Genomic DNA, 14768 nt, shown 5'->3' with positions numbered 1-14768 from the left:
AAGTCAACAAAATGTTCTGTCTCTGACCCATAAGGAACTATAATCATAGGAAACTAAAACGTTCATCTTATGTGGCATTCTCTACATCGACATCTGAATTGTGTAAAATTAAAAGAACCTAAAGGCTTTAATAGTTATAATATTCCTATCTCCATGTGTTAACAAATAAGAAGATGAGACCAGAAATCCCCAGCTGAGGTTATAAACATCATGAGATGTATTTAAAACAAACCTCATGGTTCTCCCTACCTTTTGTTGAAGTGCTTTTTACAAGAAGTGTTAATGAGTGCCACACTTTCCCTGTCCTGTACTTGGTGTTGTTTTTCACATCTCTGCAAAGTACTTCTAAAGTGTTACTGAGTCTAAGGAGTAGTAGTATTTTACACCTGTTTTATCTGGTGTATGTGCTGACAGATGTAGTGCACTTGATATTCAAAAAAAAGTACTAGGACGTTCCCTCTCAGAGTTACTTATTCCAGGCAGAGTGATTCTTTCTTCTCCCCTTCTCCTGAGGTGGAGTGTGAGTAGGACTTCTGTGTCATCCTGTTACTTGAGGGAGTGCAGTCCTACACATCTCTGTCAGCATTAACAGATGGTAATCTGAGTGATCATATTTTTCTCTCATCCATTGCAAAAGTTATGTTTATCTAGTGCTGCTCTTTATGTCGGTTTCCAAACCCATGTCTTCCACTTCTCCATAAAATCCAACTCCTCCCTACCTGGGAGAAAATGCAGAGGAAGCTGCAGGAACCCCACAGAATTTCCACTTGCTTTAGTGCACATTTTTGGTTTGTTGGCATTCTGGTTTTGTTCCTTTCTTTCTTCAGGAGGCCCTAGTGCTTTTGCAAGCTAGATAGGAGTACCTTGATTTTCCTCTCTCAAAACAAAATAATTGCATTTTTTGGGACGGATCATCCTAAAACACACTTTTGTTTTACTTAAATTAAATGTGTCGCACTATAAGATCAGATGCTTTAAAATGATTTACAGTGCTATACTTTGCCAGGAGAATAATAAACTCTTTTGATCCAAAGCATTGAAAAGGTTAGCTGGAGAAATAGTGGATTTCCATCCAAAATAAGGCAGACTATTTCTTCTTAATCTGGTGCAGGAAAGATGTAGAAATATTGCTCAAGACAGAAGAACTCATAGTATTAGCAGAGGCTTTGGAAACTTTTATTCAATTAATTCCATCTAATATGAGCAGTGCCACTGAAGTCAATACAGCTATTTGTAACAGTAAGAATTATTCATATGAAGATGGGATGGAGGATTAGACACCTTGATAAGGTCCTGTAGGGTCTGAAAACTTGTTTGCTAGAGTTTCTTTAATATAATGAGATATATAATGAGACCATAGAGATCTTTAACCTGAGCAATGGCTGTAATTTCCAAAAGGGGTAATCAGTATGGGCCAAATCCTGTTCTGTGTATTAAGCTCCTAGGTGGGCTTGGGTACCAAAGTTGCAACCCTCCATCTTAGCTTTAAATCACAAAATGCAAGAGGAGGGCCTATCTACCTTTTGCTTTAACTGGTTTTCAGGGACTTGGGTGGGGTGGAATAGGATTGGACAAAAGCATCTATGGGCATTTTTTACATGTGCTCCTGACACAGTGCCGGGTGCTTTTAGTTAGCAAGCTGCACTAATTAAAGTGCCTGGCGCTGCATTGGGAGCACTGTATCAGTGACGCAGTGCACCTCTGCACTGAAAAATGACAGTAGTGCCCTTTGAACTAAAGCACATCAAATGTGTTTTAGTTCAAAGTGCACCGCTTCCATTTTCTCAGTGCAGAGGTGTGCTGCACCACTGATACACGTGACGTGCAAGGCTGCCAGAGCGCGTCAATTGACGTGCTTCAGCAGATTTGATCAAGTCTGCTCTGACACACTGGATTTCCAGCGTGTCGGAGCAGGCTCCTTGCATGTGTGTAAGTGCCCTAAGTAGAGTAAGGTCTGACCCCATGTTACTACTCCTGCATCTGTCACCTAGGTCTGTCAGATCAACAAATGTGTTTTGTAGTTAAGGTTCCACCTGAAAAAGTCAGTAAAAAAGTGGCCAATATTCTATGTGCTTTTCATTTCAGATGGCGAAAAAGTAAAAGCTGAAATGAAACCTCATCAAGGTATTTGGCTTTTTAGAAGCTTGCTAGCAACTTGTCCCTATCACCATCACTGCTATGCTCCTTCTCCCCTTGTTAAAAGGGTAGGTCAGATGATGGAACAATACAGTGTGAAGAACAATTATTTCCTGAATACAGTTAAATCTGCTCTGCCCCATCATGCCTGGCCAAGGAAATACCATCAGGATTCTAGAGCCGTGTGGAAGCATGAAGCTGTGCAAAAATACCTAGAGACTGTTATAAGAGAATACCAACGAATAAGCCATGTGTTGAGCAGTGTCTCAACGAATGAGCATGAGCAAAGGATCCTTAGCAGAAGACATGCTGATCTAGTTCCACTTGCAGCTGTTTTTCAAGAAATACAAAAAGCAGAAAAAGAAGTTAAAGAGTTAGAATCCATGTGTACAGGTAAGATGGAGATATACATATTTTTTTTTTTTTTTTTTTTTTGTGGGGAAGGTGGGTAGGAACACAAAACAACAAAAAGTTCTGATGATACCAATATCAATTTAAATCAGGAATAGGAAGGAATGTGAGGGAAGAAGAAAAGTAAAACTAGGTATTTGCTCAACACTTGCAAGTGGCAAGTTCAAAGCAGATCCTGCAAAGCAGTGTACCAAGTAGGAAGGGAAGAGTATCAGCCACTCAAATACACTGGTGGATGGCAAATTAGTGGAGACAATGAGATACAGAACTAGGAGGATTTACAGAAAAGAAGTGGAGCAAAGGGAAAAAAATAAAGACGGCCAACAGAGTATATGGAAGAATGAAAAGATATGTTACAGAGACAAATGGAGGAAACGGGTTAAAATTAAACATAAAACTGATCAAAAAGCTACCAACTTTTTATGAGAATTTTGATTCTGTAGGTTCAGGAACATAATTTTATTTTTTTCAGATGGGGGTAGGGATTGTAATTTTTAGCTTCTGAATTTTCCAACCTTTCCTTTCCCTTCTTCAGTTTTGCCACTGGTAAAGGGAGGAAAGAGGGAAAAGAGAATAGAGGAGAAGAACCATGGAAAACTCAAACAGATTTCTTTTGTTGTGGGATAAGCTAGAAAATATTACATAAAATATTAATGTTTATTTTTTTAAAAGGTTTGCCTTGTAATGGGCCAAAAAGTGAAAAATTGTATGAACAGGTCCATGCAATAGTAGCATAGAGCTATAGCATAGACCAGGCTTGTTCAACAGGTGGCCCACGGTGCTGCAACGGAAAACGAAAGTAAACAGCGTTTACAAACCCCTTGTCCCTCCCTCAGCCCCTCAGCAGCTTCCTAATGGCTGCTGAAGGGCTGGGGAAGGGACAAGGTTCCCACATGCACCTTTTCAGCTTGACGTTGCCGACACAGTGCGGCTCCACCCCTCCCCCCTCATTTCACAGTGTCCCTTCCTCACCCCACCCCTCCCTTCCTCATTCATTTGCATGCCAGCTCTTCCCCTCTCCCACATTGCAGGGTTTCCATTCCTAGCCCCGCCCCTCCCTTCCTCATTTGCATGCCGGTCCTGCCCTGCGCCGGTCCCTGCCCGCTGTGTGGGCTGGAGAAGGTCGCAGTGTAGGGAGTACGGATACTGGCTCGGAGGGATGCTGCAGCCGGGCCTGTGGGAGATGCTGCTGCTGCTATGGCTGTCGGGGGTGGGAAGCTAGCGCTGCTCCCGCCTCCCCGCATCCCCCACCCCCCTGTAGAGTCCCCACATGTCCCCCGGCTTCTGAGCCCAAGTGCGCAGGTGTGGGAGCATCCTCGAGGCTGCCCAGGTGGCAGGGAGGACATGGCGGGGTCAGGCGGCACCCCTTGACTCCTGTGCCCCCAGGCTGCGGCCAGACTGGACAGGCCGTGTGAGTGCCCGCTCCTGCCGGCCCACTCGGTGATAAAAAGTTCATGATCTGGCCCCACATTCAAAATGGTTGGACACCCCTGGCATAGACAATAAATTATACATGGAAAAAGAGAAAGAAAAGAGATTAATGGAGGATGACATGGGCAGTAAAAGTTAGTGAATTTAATGTAATTTAGAGCACAGTTATACTGTATCTATATCATGGAGTACATAGTTTTCTCCTTCATATAGCTGTACTATGTTATCTGTTTAGGTGCTGATATAACTTGGGCCATCATGGTGTCTTAAATTATTAATGTTTTTTAGTGAATTTTATCCTGGCAACACTTTGTGAGGTTTTCCCAATTACAGATGTGAACTGAAACACAGAGTAGATGAAGTGACTTGACTAAAACCAAGTCTGGCTGAGGTAGGAAGTGAACCTTGAATTCCTTAATCCTAGGCTAGGGACCTCTGTCTATTCTTTCATTAGACCAATGGTTCTCAACCCGCGGCCTGTTTGCTGCATGAGATCCATGTGACATCCTGTTAAATGGATACCCAGGAAGTAAGTTGTGTGGGTACGGCCCACATAACACATTTAGAGCTACAAGTGTGCCCTGCTATAGAAAATGGGTTGAGAACCACTGCATTGGACCATTCTTTCAACTTGTGTGGTATAATTTCATTTGGAGGATTAGTTACAACTTAACTGTATTTCCGAGCCATGCTAAAATCTTAGACTTAGTGTTTTCTCTAGATCAAGGTTGAAGCATATTGGTAGAGGAACTTATACTGCTAGTGCTTTTACTATGGCAAACAAGAGAACGTCAGTCTCTGATTGTTGATCCATCATCTTTAGAAAGAAATAAAATTATTTAAAAACAATAAATAAATAAAGCCCTGGTGTAAGAGCATACCCTCTCAATGACAATAAAGGAGGCTATTTCAATATCCCTGCCCTTTTGGTCCTTGGATTTGCTGATAAGCAGGGATCCCAGTCTTCCGTTTTCCACGGAAAAACAGAGAAAACCACGGATTTCCCCTTTTTATCAGAGAAAACACGGATTTCTCCTTTTAGCAGAGAAAGCCATGGATTCCCTGCTTTTGCAAACAGTTCTGCAGACTGGTTGAGCTCCAGCCTGTGAGAGCTGTTTGCAAACAGGGTGGGAAACTGCCAGCCCTGCCTGGATGGGAAGGGCAGGGCCTGAAGCTCTCACTCAGCTACAGCTCCGCTCAGCTCAGCTTCACTCTTTGTTGCTGGAGCCTGAGGTAAGTGGGACATGCAGGGGGCTGGGGGCCCCTCTGGCAGGGCTGGGGATTGCGGGTCATGGCTGGGGGCACTGGCAGGGCTGGGGGGAGCCAGGAGCTGGCCCTGCCCCTGCCCGAGCAGGTAGCAGCAGTGGGGGAGCCGGCTCCATGCTGCTTCTGCTGCAGCTGCCTGCTGTTGGGGGCAGGGAGCTGCAGACTTGAGTCCCTGGCCCCATAGCCCTGGCAGCTGGGGGCCCCATCCAGCAGGGTCAGGGGACAGGGGCTGTGGGTGGGGGCAAGAGGCATGAGTATGGCAGGGGGCTGTTTTGGGGGCAGTGAGGGGCACCAGCAGGGCTGGGAGGTCACTGGGGATAGAGTAAGGGGCCCCAGCAGGGCTAGGGGGGCTTTTAATTTTAATAATGGATTTCTGTGTTTTTGTCAGAGAATTTGTGATTTTTCTCTGATTAAAAAAAACAAACAAAAAAACCCCAGGATCCCTGCTGATAAGGCTGCCAACAAGTGTGCTAATTAGCATGAACATTTAGGAACTAGAGCATTTAGGAACTAGAGCAGATCTGAGTTTTTGGGCAGTGCCAAAAACACCCACAACCTCAACTTGTAAGATGTTAGTGTGCCAGGAGTGGACAGAGGGGGAGCCGTGAGGGGTCTGATCCTTGTTGCGGCAGTGCAGCCCTGGCCCTTCCCCACTGTCCACCCCGAGGTGTTCATGAACCCACTGCTGACAATGAGCCAGGCTGGGGCTCTGTAGCCCCTGGTGAAGCCACTTGGAGCCTTCTGCCTGCCTGCCACTTGCAGTCTGCCTGCCACCGCTAGCCTAGCCTCTGGGCAGGTTCCTGCAGCCCACCAGAGAGCCCAACCTACTTGTAGCAGGTGGCAAAGAGACTGAAAGCATCCGCACTGAAGTCCGTGGAGCCCTGGTCCAGCTCACTCCAGCAGTGGGTGCACATACACCTCGAGGCAGATGGCAGGGAAGGGCAGGGGCTGAACTGCCAGAACAAGGATTGGGGCCCTCTCATCCTCCCTGAAGCATGCGTGCCAGGCAAAATGCTCTCATGTGCCACGCTCTGGTGCACATGTCGGGAGTTGCCTACCCCTGAACTAGAGGCTAGGTCCACAAAGAGACTGGGAGACCAACATGGATGCACCTTACTTGTAGGTGCCTGGAAGAATCCAGAGCCCTGTACAATGCAGTAGGAGAGTTATGCACCTCAGAATGAGATTCATAGTATGCTGAACAGGGAACCACTTAAAACAGTCATGCAAAACATATTTTACTTAAAAACTATCATAAACTAGGAGCACCATACAGTTTAGTTGGAAGGGTGACTGGCTGGGGTCTAGAAAGAGCTGAATTGATCCTAGGTGAGGGTGGTGGGTTTCCACTCATTGTTTTCCCTTCCACTCAGCTTCCTGTCCGATAGGTACCACGAGCTACCTGGGGCTAAAGGTGGCCAGAATGTGGTGTTGACCCCACATCATCTTCTCATGCCAAGGTAAAAGAAACAGTGGAGCCCTGCCTCCACTGTGCTTCAGTGAGGCTTTTACAATCATAAGCAGTATTTGGAGCGGGGACTGAAGCCCAGGTTTCTTCCCACCAAGTGAGTAACCTAACTGCTAAGCTAGGTACCCACACTTATGCTTGCTTTCTTTCCTTGGCTTAGTGCATCTTTAATTGGTCCGGGCAAGGTGGACCCCAAAGAGAGGTATGTGCCAAGCTGCTCAGCCCTTTCCAGACTGAGATGCCTCATGCTCAGAAGCAGGGCTTGTAGGGGTGTGGGTACCTTTAATGTCACAAACTGAGCCACTTATAGACTCAAGGACTGTGCCCAGACAAGTGTGGCTATGTGGTATGTGGCAGCGCAGACACATCTAAGGTGCCACATACCACACGTTCCATTGTTCTCCACACTGCAAAGGAGCAGTGCGGTGGGGTGTTTGTTTGTTTTTTAATTTTGATCCCTGGATATCTCCAGGATATCCAGGGATCACAAAAACCCGCAAAGAAAAAAAGTCGAGCCGCCTGAAGCTGGAGCCTGGCTGGCCGGAGCTGCACTCGGCCACCAGCCAGGCTCCGTGCAGCAGGATTCCCACTGTTGGAGCCCTGGGAGGCCCTCAGGACCCCAGGTAAGGCTGCTGGGGCCAGCCGAGTGCTCGCCCCAGCCTCCCCCTACCCAACCCACCGTAACTTGCCATGTGCCAGCATGCACGTGGCACAGGCATTCCCCGGGGACATCTAGCAGCAGCACAAGGTGCGCCATAGCTAGTTGGTCCCGGGGAACCAAATGTCTGCACATATCTGGACATGGCCAAGGAGGTTGAGTAGGGCTTTAAAGATCTCAGTTTTAGCAATAGGTCCCTAGATCTAGACCCAGATTACCACTTTGTTTTACATACGCCAGTGAATAGTTGTCAGATGGGGATGAGTGTTGGCTGCCGCTGATGTTGGTCAGGCTTGAACTGGAGACTTTGAGGTAAGATGTTCTGTGCCCTATTTCCAACACATCCAATACCACTAAAATGTGAACATTTAACTAGTAAAATATATCCTCTTCTTGTGGCATTATTTGGTATTTTACACTGACTAAATAGGATTGTGCAAGCTGTTTCTGCTGCAATAGGTATAATTTGACAGCTGTATTACAATTTGCTTTAAGCTAAATAAGACTGGGTAACATTTATTTCTATCACTGAAATTCAGAGCTAAACAACAAAGATGAGAAACAACTACTAAAACTTGCCTTTGAAGAGAAGAAAGAAATTGATCAAGAAATCAACACTTTGTATAAGAAGGTGAGCTAAAGGAAAAGGCACTGTCTCTTAAATGAAGGTATCAAAAACTCTTCATTTTAATGTTTTATATAGCCATTTAGTTTTATTGTTCCAAGTATTTTCTTTTTAAATAGTAAGTTATAACACTTGCATTTAATGAAACAGAGGTCTAGTTTCTGCTTTCTTTTTGAACATCCCTGGATATGCTTATTATTAGAAAGTCTCTGTCCTGCCATGTGCATCTTAAAAGCTCTTTATTTTTGACATTTTTTGTTTTCTTACCTGCTTGTCTGCAGACATTGAAAAGGCACTAGGGCAGTGTGCCACTATATTTTGAATACCTGTGTATGGTGTTTTAGCAGTCATTCATGTCAGCAAAGAGTATGCAGACCAGTTTGAAAGGCTTTATCTTCCTGAGACTTTCAATCTTTTATTCTTCTCTTCAATTACATATGGCCAGTATATGGAAATAATTATAAGAGAAGCTTAAAAATCTCAACGAAAGTCATTGTATTGTGAATCAAGTGTCCACAATCTAGATATAATTAAGACGCAGTTTAATATTATAATTAAGATATCATCGAATCTTCTGGTAAAGATCAGTCTCGTCTCCAATTGTTTCATGGTTAGTATCACATTTATTGAACAGCGGGGTCAGTGGAGGCTGAGTTGATGGTTTTAGCATAGCATTGTGGGAGCAAATTTTCACTAGCCTTCACTCCTAACTCTTGTGCACAGATCAGGTGGCATGTGTGCTGAAACTGATGCAACCACAAAAGCTGGCTGTAAATTTGTTCAGGAAGATATGCTGAAACTCTTCCTTTCTTTGCAGCTTTTCCAGATTCTAGTGCCAAAGCACAAACATGATGAATGTGATGTCATATTAGAGCTTGTATCTGGCAGAACAACTGGAGGTCAGCAAAGTCATCACAAGTAAAGATTACTCTCTACCTCTTTCCAGGTTTACAGGGCTTTGTTTCTCTTATGTTTTAATAATATAAAACAGTATTTCTAAAAGATGACTAGTTCATTTATCTAAAGAGAGCACTCTCTCCAGTTACCATATTTAGTTATTACTAAATCTAAAAATAAGTATTTTTCAGGGATATTTCATTAACTTGTATTTCATGATATTTCATCTATTTTTCAGGTGACATTTGCCAGATGTTCACAAAAGAAATATTTGAGATGTACCAGAATTACGCAGAACATAAATCCTGGACCTTTGAAATTCTGAACTATGTTCCTACTGATATGGGTATGTAATAGCTTCTATGTTATATCCCCAAAACAAGTTAAAATCTATGCCTTTTCTGTGTACTCTCTACGCGTTATTTATTTTTACAGGTGGGTTACATCATGCAGCAGCTTGTATTTCGGGAGACAGCGTCTACAGGTATTTGAAGTTTGAATGTGGGACTCACAGGGTTCAGCGAATCCCAGAGATTGGCCTGTCATCAAGAATGCAGCGTATTCACACTGGGACAGCGTCAGTTGTTGTCCTCCCTCAGTCAGAGAAGGTGTGTAAAATAAAACTGAAGTGTTGTCTTGGGCTTCGATCTTGGCATTCGCATGTGTGATCCTGAAAGCCGCAACAGAGTTACTGCTTTTGTTTTCTTGGCGCTGAAATATGTCTCGTAAGTAACAAACAATGATTCCTCATGCTCCCCTGCTGTGGAAGGCTGTGAATCTTGGCTCTGCGCTGCCTAGGTGAATCATTACAAATTTAATTGTATCATCCAGAGTAATTTTTCTGACATCCGCTACTGCTTGAGGTAGTGTGGGGATCAAGGACATGAAGTTCATTTTGTTAAGCATTCCAGCCCTCAGCTCTCACAAAAGTGAGTCACTCTGAGTGAAACGATTCTAAATTAATAATACATTGAAGCACGGAGAACATCCAGGAAAATGTTCGGTGTAACCTATTGATGCGAGACTCTGAAAGCTGCCGAATATTCCATTTTTTCTTTGGTGCTTTCTGCTAAATCATGAGCAGTATGATCTGAATTTAAATTAGCTTTAGGCTTGTCTTTTTTGAGAGCTCCTCTAGCCACTTCTTAGCTAACAGAGAGATCTAATCTTTTTCTGCAAACTTTCCTCACTCCTTTGCTACTGCTTTCTCTACAAGCATTTCCAGGGCTTTCCTTTCTATTCACACTACCCAGACTCTGCTCCAGATACTCATACGGTCAGGTCTCCACTGTTGAAATCCCTTTTTGGTCTGGTCCCACTTATCTATTCAAAACAACACTTCAAAAATCTTTCAGACTTGTTGCTTTGACCAGCTCCTCTTTGCATCCCTCCATGTCTTTTCCTAAAAATGTTTTGTTGCTTATCTCTGCCCGACCTGGTCCAGGGACATAAGCCAAAATTTTTAAGGTTGCCAAGCAAACTGTATGCATTACTAACATGACAAAATTTACACTTATGTTGGTACTGTGCTCTGAATAGTGGAATGTAGGCAGTTCAAGATCCTGCTTACACATCTGCTTCTATCAAGGGGACTACTTATGAATAGATATATTCCCAAGTGTTTGTAGAATTTGGGACCATTAGCAGCTGTAACCTAGATCTCACACTCATGTACCAGTGAACCTGATTTAAACTAGTTTCTGGTATCTCATTTGCCTTGGTCTCCCTGCCAGTTGTTGTAGTCTTACAGTAACATTTTCAGCTTTTAATGTTTGTTTGTTTTTCTTCCCTTCCTCCTTCATGCTGGGTAAGCATAAGGAAATGCAAACAATTTACTGTGGATTAAAAGTGGGAATGAGGGTCAGGTACTCTGCAAATAACACACAGGCAGTTAGTGAAGAGTATGTGATGCATAGTAAATTCATGGCCCTTTTTTCCTCATAGTAAGCTATTTGTAAGTCCATCCCCTAAGAATCTTGATCAAGCAAGATAAACTGTTTATATCGGGGATATTGTAGAACTGACTGTACTCAAAGTGCTACAGATGTATGAAATGGACAAACTAAAAAGAAAAAAATAGAATTGTTGGGTTGTTTTGTTTTTTTTAATTTCTTCAAGTCACAGTATTCATGTATGTTACCTGTAATAGTGGCAGGTAAGCAAATTAGGGGCAGAAGTATGTTTAAATTATCAGTATCTCAGAAATGGGTTTCTTAAACTATTACGATGAGCAGAAAGTAGCTTAATTTTCTCTGACCCTAGGTAGAGGTTAAAGTGAACCCAAAGGATTTGCGTATAGATACATTCAGGGCCAAAGGAGCAGGAGGGCAACATGTTAACAAAACGGATAGTGCTGTGAGGATTGTGCACCTTCCTACGGGTAAGCCTGTCTGTGTTTGTACTTCTGACTGCTTCCTTTTTAGCATGTGCATATTTTGTATCCAAAAATGGTAGGCTACTTATCATGGCTACTGGAATCCATCTCCTCAGAACAAGTAGGATGGAGCTAATATGAAGGAGGCAGGTAGCCCTCCTCATTGTTTGCAGGCAGCAGGAGAGAAAAGCGATAGCTATTTATAGTGTGCTGGTCTGTGTGTGTTTGTCTAATATGGCATAGCCAATTTTATCTTTACAATGTGAGCATTTAATAAATGGACCACATTGGGGCTGAGATAAGGAAGAGAAGAGAAGGATGTGATGGAAGATGTCAATAATTCCTGCCAGGAATCAATACCCTCGACTCCCATGAATGGCAATGGCTATTGAGGATGTACCCATCTATGTAGACACAAGACTGCGAAAAATGGAAACTTTCTGTTGAGGTTTTCAGTTGGTAATGGATACACTGATCATGCTTTCTTTTTCATGGATTCATTTTCATTGAGGATAATTGACTACTGTCAGTCATAGTGCTGCTTAAAAGCATAAAAACATGAGAAGTGACCACACTAGGTCAGACCACAGATCAGTCTAGCCCAGTATCCTGTGTTTCACAGGTAGGGTCTGCTTGGAAGCCTTTTTATTAATCTGTGACCCTCACTCCTATCCCTGTTTCTTGTGGCTGCAAGCAATTATTTGCCCTCTCCAGGCAAATTTGCTTATAGTTTTTGTTTATTCTGTGTTTTTGTGGGGGTTTTTGTGGTGGGCCTAAGCCAGGGGCGGGCAATTATTTTGGGCGGAGGGCCGCTTACTGAGTTTTGGCCAGCCATTGAGGGCTGCATGACAGGCAGTGAGGGGCCGCATTTTGCCCACCCCTAGCCTAAGCCCTTGTTTCTTGACATAGCAAGTTGGGAAGCATATACAATTGGGGATTGTATACAAGTAGAGCATAAAAAGATTGATCCTGGTGTCTTGCTCCTTGTGGCAGGACAGGCCCTGGGGCAGCCATGGTGCTCCCTAGAGGCCACCCGAATCCTGTCCACTCTGTCAGTTATGTATATAACCTCCTCTGTTTATCTCACCTGCCATGCCTTATTGTTCTTTTGATATTGATTGGGAGGCTGCCCCTGAGCCTTGCAGTGCTCTCACCAGTGCAGCCTGACTGATCTCTTGTGGTTTCTGGGTCCTCTGCCCATTAGCCAAAACTGCACAGTTCTCTACAGGTGTCTCTTGTGGCAGACATCCTGGTGCCTGGTTGGTACTATGAGCCAATGGTTACCACCTGTGGCCAGACTGGCCCTTAATCAAGGGCTGTAAGGCTTAAATATGACCTCCAGCCTCCCCCATAGCCATGCCCATGCCTTACGGGTATCACTCAGTCACCATTTACCTTCCTGTATGGGCTTCGGCCTTCCTAGCCTTAGCCTACAGGTTACTTTGGCTGCAGACTGGTAGCTTAGGTCCAGTGTCTCTGGCCTGGCGTTTTAGTCTCAGCCTTCCATTGGCCTTTGGCTTCCCTCCACTCAGGCCTTGGCCCTCTTGGCTTCCAGCCACCCCAGTTGACTACTCTGGGCTCAGGCCCTGGCCCTCTTGGCCTCAGCCTGCTTCTGTCTCATACCCCTATCCCTCGCAGGGCTAAAAACTTGGTGTACCCCTCCAGCAGCCCTATTGGCCACACCCAATCCTCCAGTATAAAACTAAAAAAAAAATCCAAGCAACTGCTTTAAACTCAGACACTCAAAGCTACTGCTGTGGGTCATCAAACCACTGCCAAGCCACCTTCCCCACTCACTGGCTCTCTCAGCCCTGGGAGTATCCGACATGACCTGCAGCACCCACTTCTCACCAGCCTGAGCTGGCTGGAAATCTTCTCCTTGGAGAATTCAGGGTTGCACTCCTCTGCCTTGGGCAGCCAGGCTTATACCCCCTGGGCTCCTCCTCTTCCAGTCAGGAGCTCTCTTGATGGGCTGCAGGTATGTCCCTTAACCTCCAGAGCAGCTTACTGCTGTTTCTCTGGCTGAACTGTAGTAGTGCCCTTGCTACTAGCCCCGCAGTAGGAACTTGCAGCCTATGTATCCCTGGCTGCCTACTCCCCTGCAGCTATCCCAGAATCCACCCTCTTCCCCTAACTGGGGACATACTTGCTATGGCTTCTCCCTTTAAAGTAATAGGAGTCCCTGGCTCCCTGTTATACTCTTCTTCCCCTACAGCTTCTAGTATTTGGAGGCCTAGGAAGTCCTAACTTTGAGCTTGTGAGATTCTAGTGATAGTATGTTTTGTTTTGTTTTTCCTCTAAGCTTTTTTTAATTCCAAAACCAAGTTGGAAATAAAATCATAAAATACATTAGTTTACTCATTCTAATTAGTATATTTTAAAATGAAAGCCCTAATACAATTACCTTAATATTTGTAGTTCTACATTTATGTCTCACTAGTTTTGCTTTCATTTGTTTGTATGTTTAAATATAGGATTTGTTGGTGAGAAGGCTTTGCATTTTTAAAACCTGGAAGCTAAAACATTTCAAACTCATTTGTGTAGGCAGAACAAGCTGCATTTTTAACTTGTGTCAACTAGCTGAAGTGAACTTTGGACTCCCAAAGGCACCACCTGAAGCAACATCATGATTAAATATGGTCCAGCAATCATCATATAAAAATTCCATAGGGGTCACCTGTAGCATCAAAATGTCAGACTGTTCCCATCTATACTAGGCTTCTAGAGTGTAGTTACTAAAATGCTTGGAGCTAGTGAGTATCAAAAAAATACACCATTTGCCTTCGTGGACAGGCCCTAAAAGCAAAAAGAAATAGCTCAAGAAGGTTTAATTTGTTTCAGAATTCCAGGATTAATCTGGTTTGCTTGCTGTTTGGCATAATGGAGCTTTTATCAATTTTCTCTTGAATTTCATAAAGGAGTAACAGTAGAGTGCCAGCAGGAGCGATCACAGCAATTGAATAAGGAAAAGGCTCTGCAGACACTGAGCGCTAAACTGTACCAGCAGATCATTGAGAGGGATCGAAGCCAAATGCAGAATGCCAGAAAACTACAGGTGAAAACATGTTTCTATCACTGACTTGTATTACTGTGCTGTACGTGGGGGCGGGTTCTGGTTTTGGCAAGTGACTATAAAAAGCGTGTGTGTGTGTGTGTGTGTGTGTATGTACACACATGGGTGCACATGTGTTTAGGCTAGTTTTATATAAAGGAGTGCATACCCAAAAGAGAGAATCACATGTTGTAATGCTAAGCAGGGATCTGAGTTTCATGTATGCCAAGGCCAGTGCATGCTGCTCTGACAATGAACAGAGCCTTAACATAGCTGATGTACAATTGTAATTATACAAAAGCTAAGAGAGCTTTGTGTAATTAACGCCCAGGGTATGGTCCCTTTGGCAGGAAGACATTTTTATGTAAATGAGAATTGGGCCCAACAAGTACTGAGATTCACTTTCTAAATTGTTCTAAAATGGAGTCACTGATAGGATTCCACTTGCAC

General features: G+C 44.0%; 1 protein-coding gene across 2 annotated transcripts in view; it reads left to right on the top strand.

Moving 5' to 3' along the window:
* Positions 1-2088: 2088 nt before the first annotated feature.
* MTRF1 (mitochondrial translation release factor 1) overlaps positions 2089-14768 on the top strand; it is an 18909-nt gene continuing 6229 nt past the window's right edge. The window contains exons 1-7 of one of the 2 annotated variants that reach the window (XM_025196155.1): positions 2089-2529; positions 7910-8001; positions 8813-8894; positions 9131-9238; positions 9328-9500; positions 11155-11272; positions 14185-14321. In XM_025196155.1, coding sequence (XP_025051940.1) covers positions 2109-2529; positions 7910-8001; positions 8813-8894; positions 9131-9238; positions 9328-9500; positions 11155-11272; positions 14185-14321 — 1131 coding nt within the window. In that variant the 5' untranslated portion in view covers positions 2089-2108. Of the gene's footprint in view, positions 2530-7909; positions 8002-8812; positions 8914-9130; positions 9239-9327; positions 9501-11154; positions 11273-14184; positions 14322-14768 lie in introns of those variants that run through there. The other variant, XM_025196156.1, reaches the window with a different exon arrangement.

This window comes from Alligator sinensis, unplaced genomic scaffold (assembly GCF_000455745.1).
Source record: "Alligator sinensis unplaced genomic scaffold, ASM45574v1 scaffold59_1, whole genome shotgun sequence".
NCBI lineage: Eukaryota > Metazoa > Chordata > Crocodylia > Alligatoridae > Alligator > Alligator sinensis.
The sequence above is the reverse complement of the archived record's forward strand: the minus strand, read 5'-3'. Positions and strand labels throughout refer to the sequence as shown.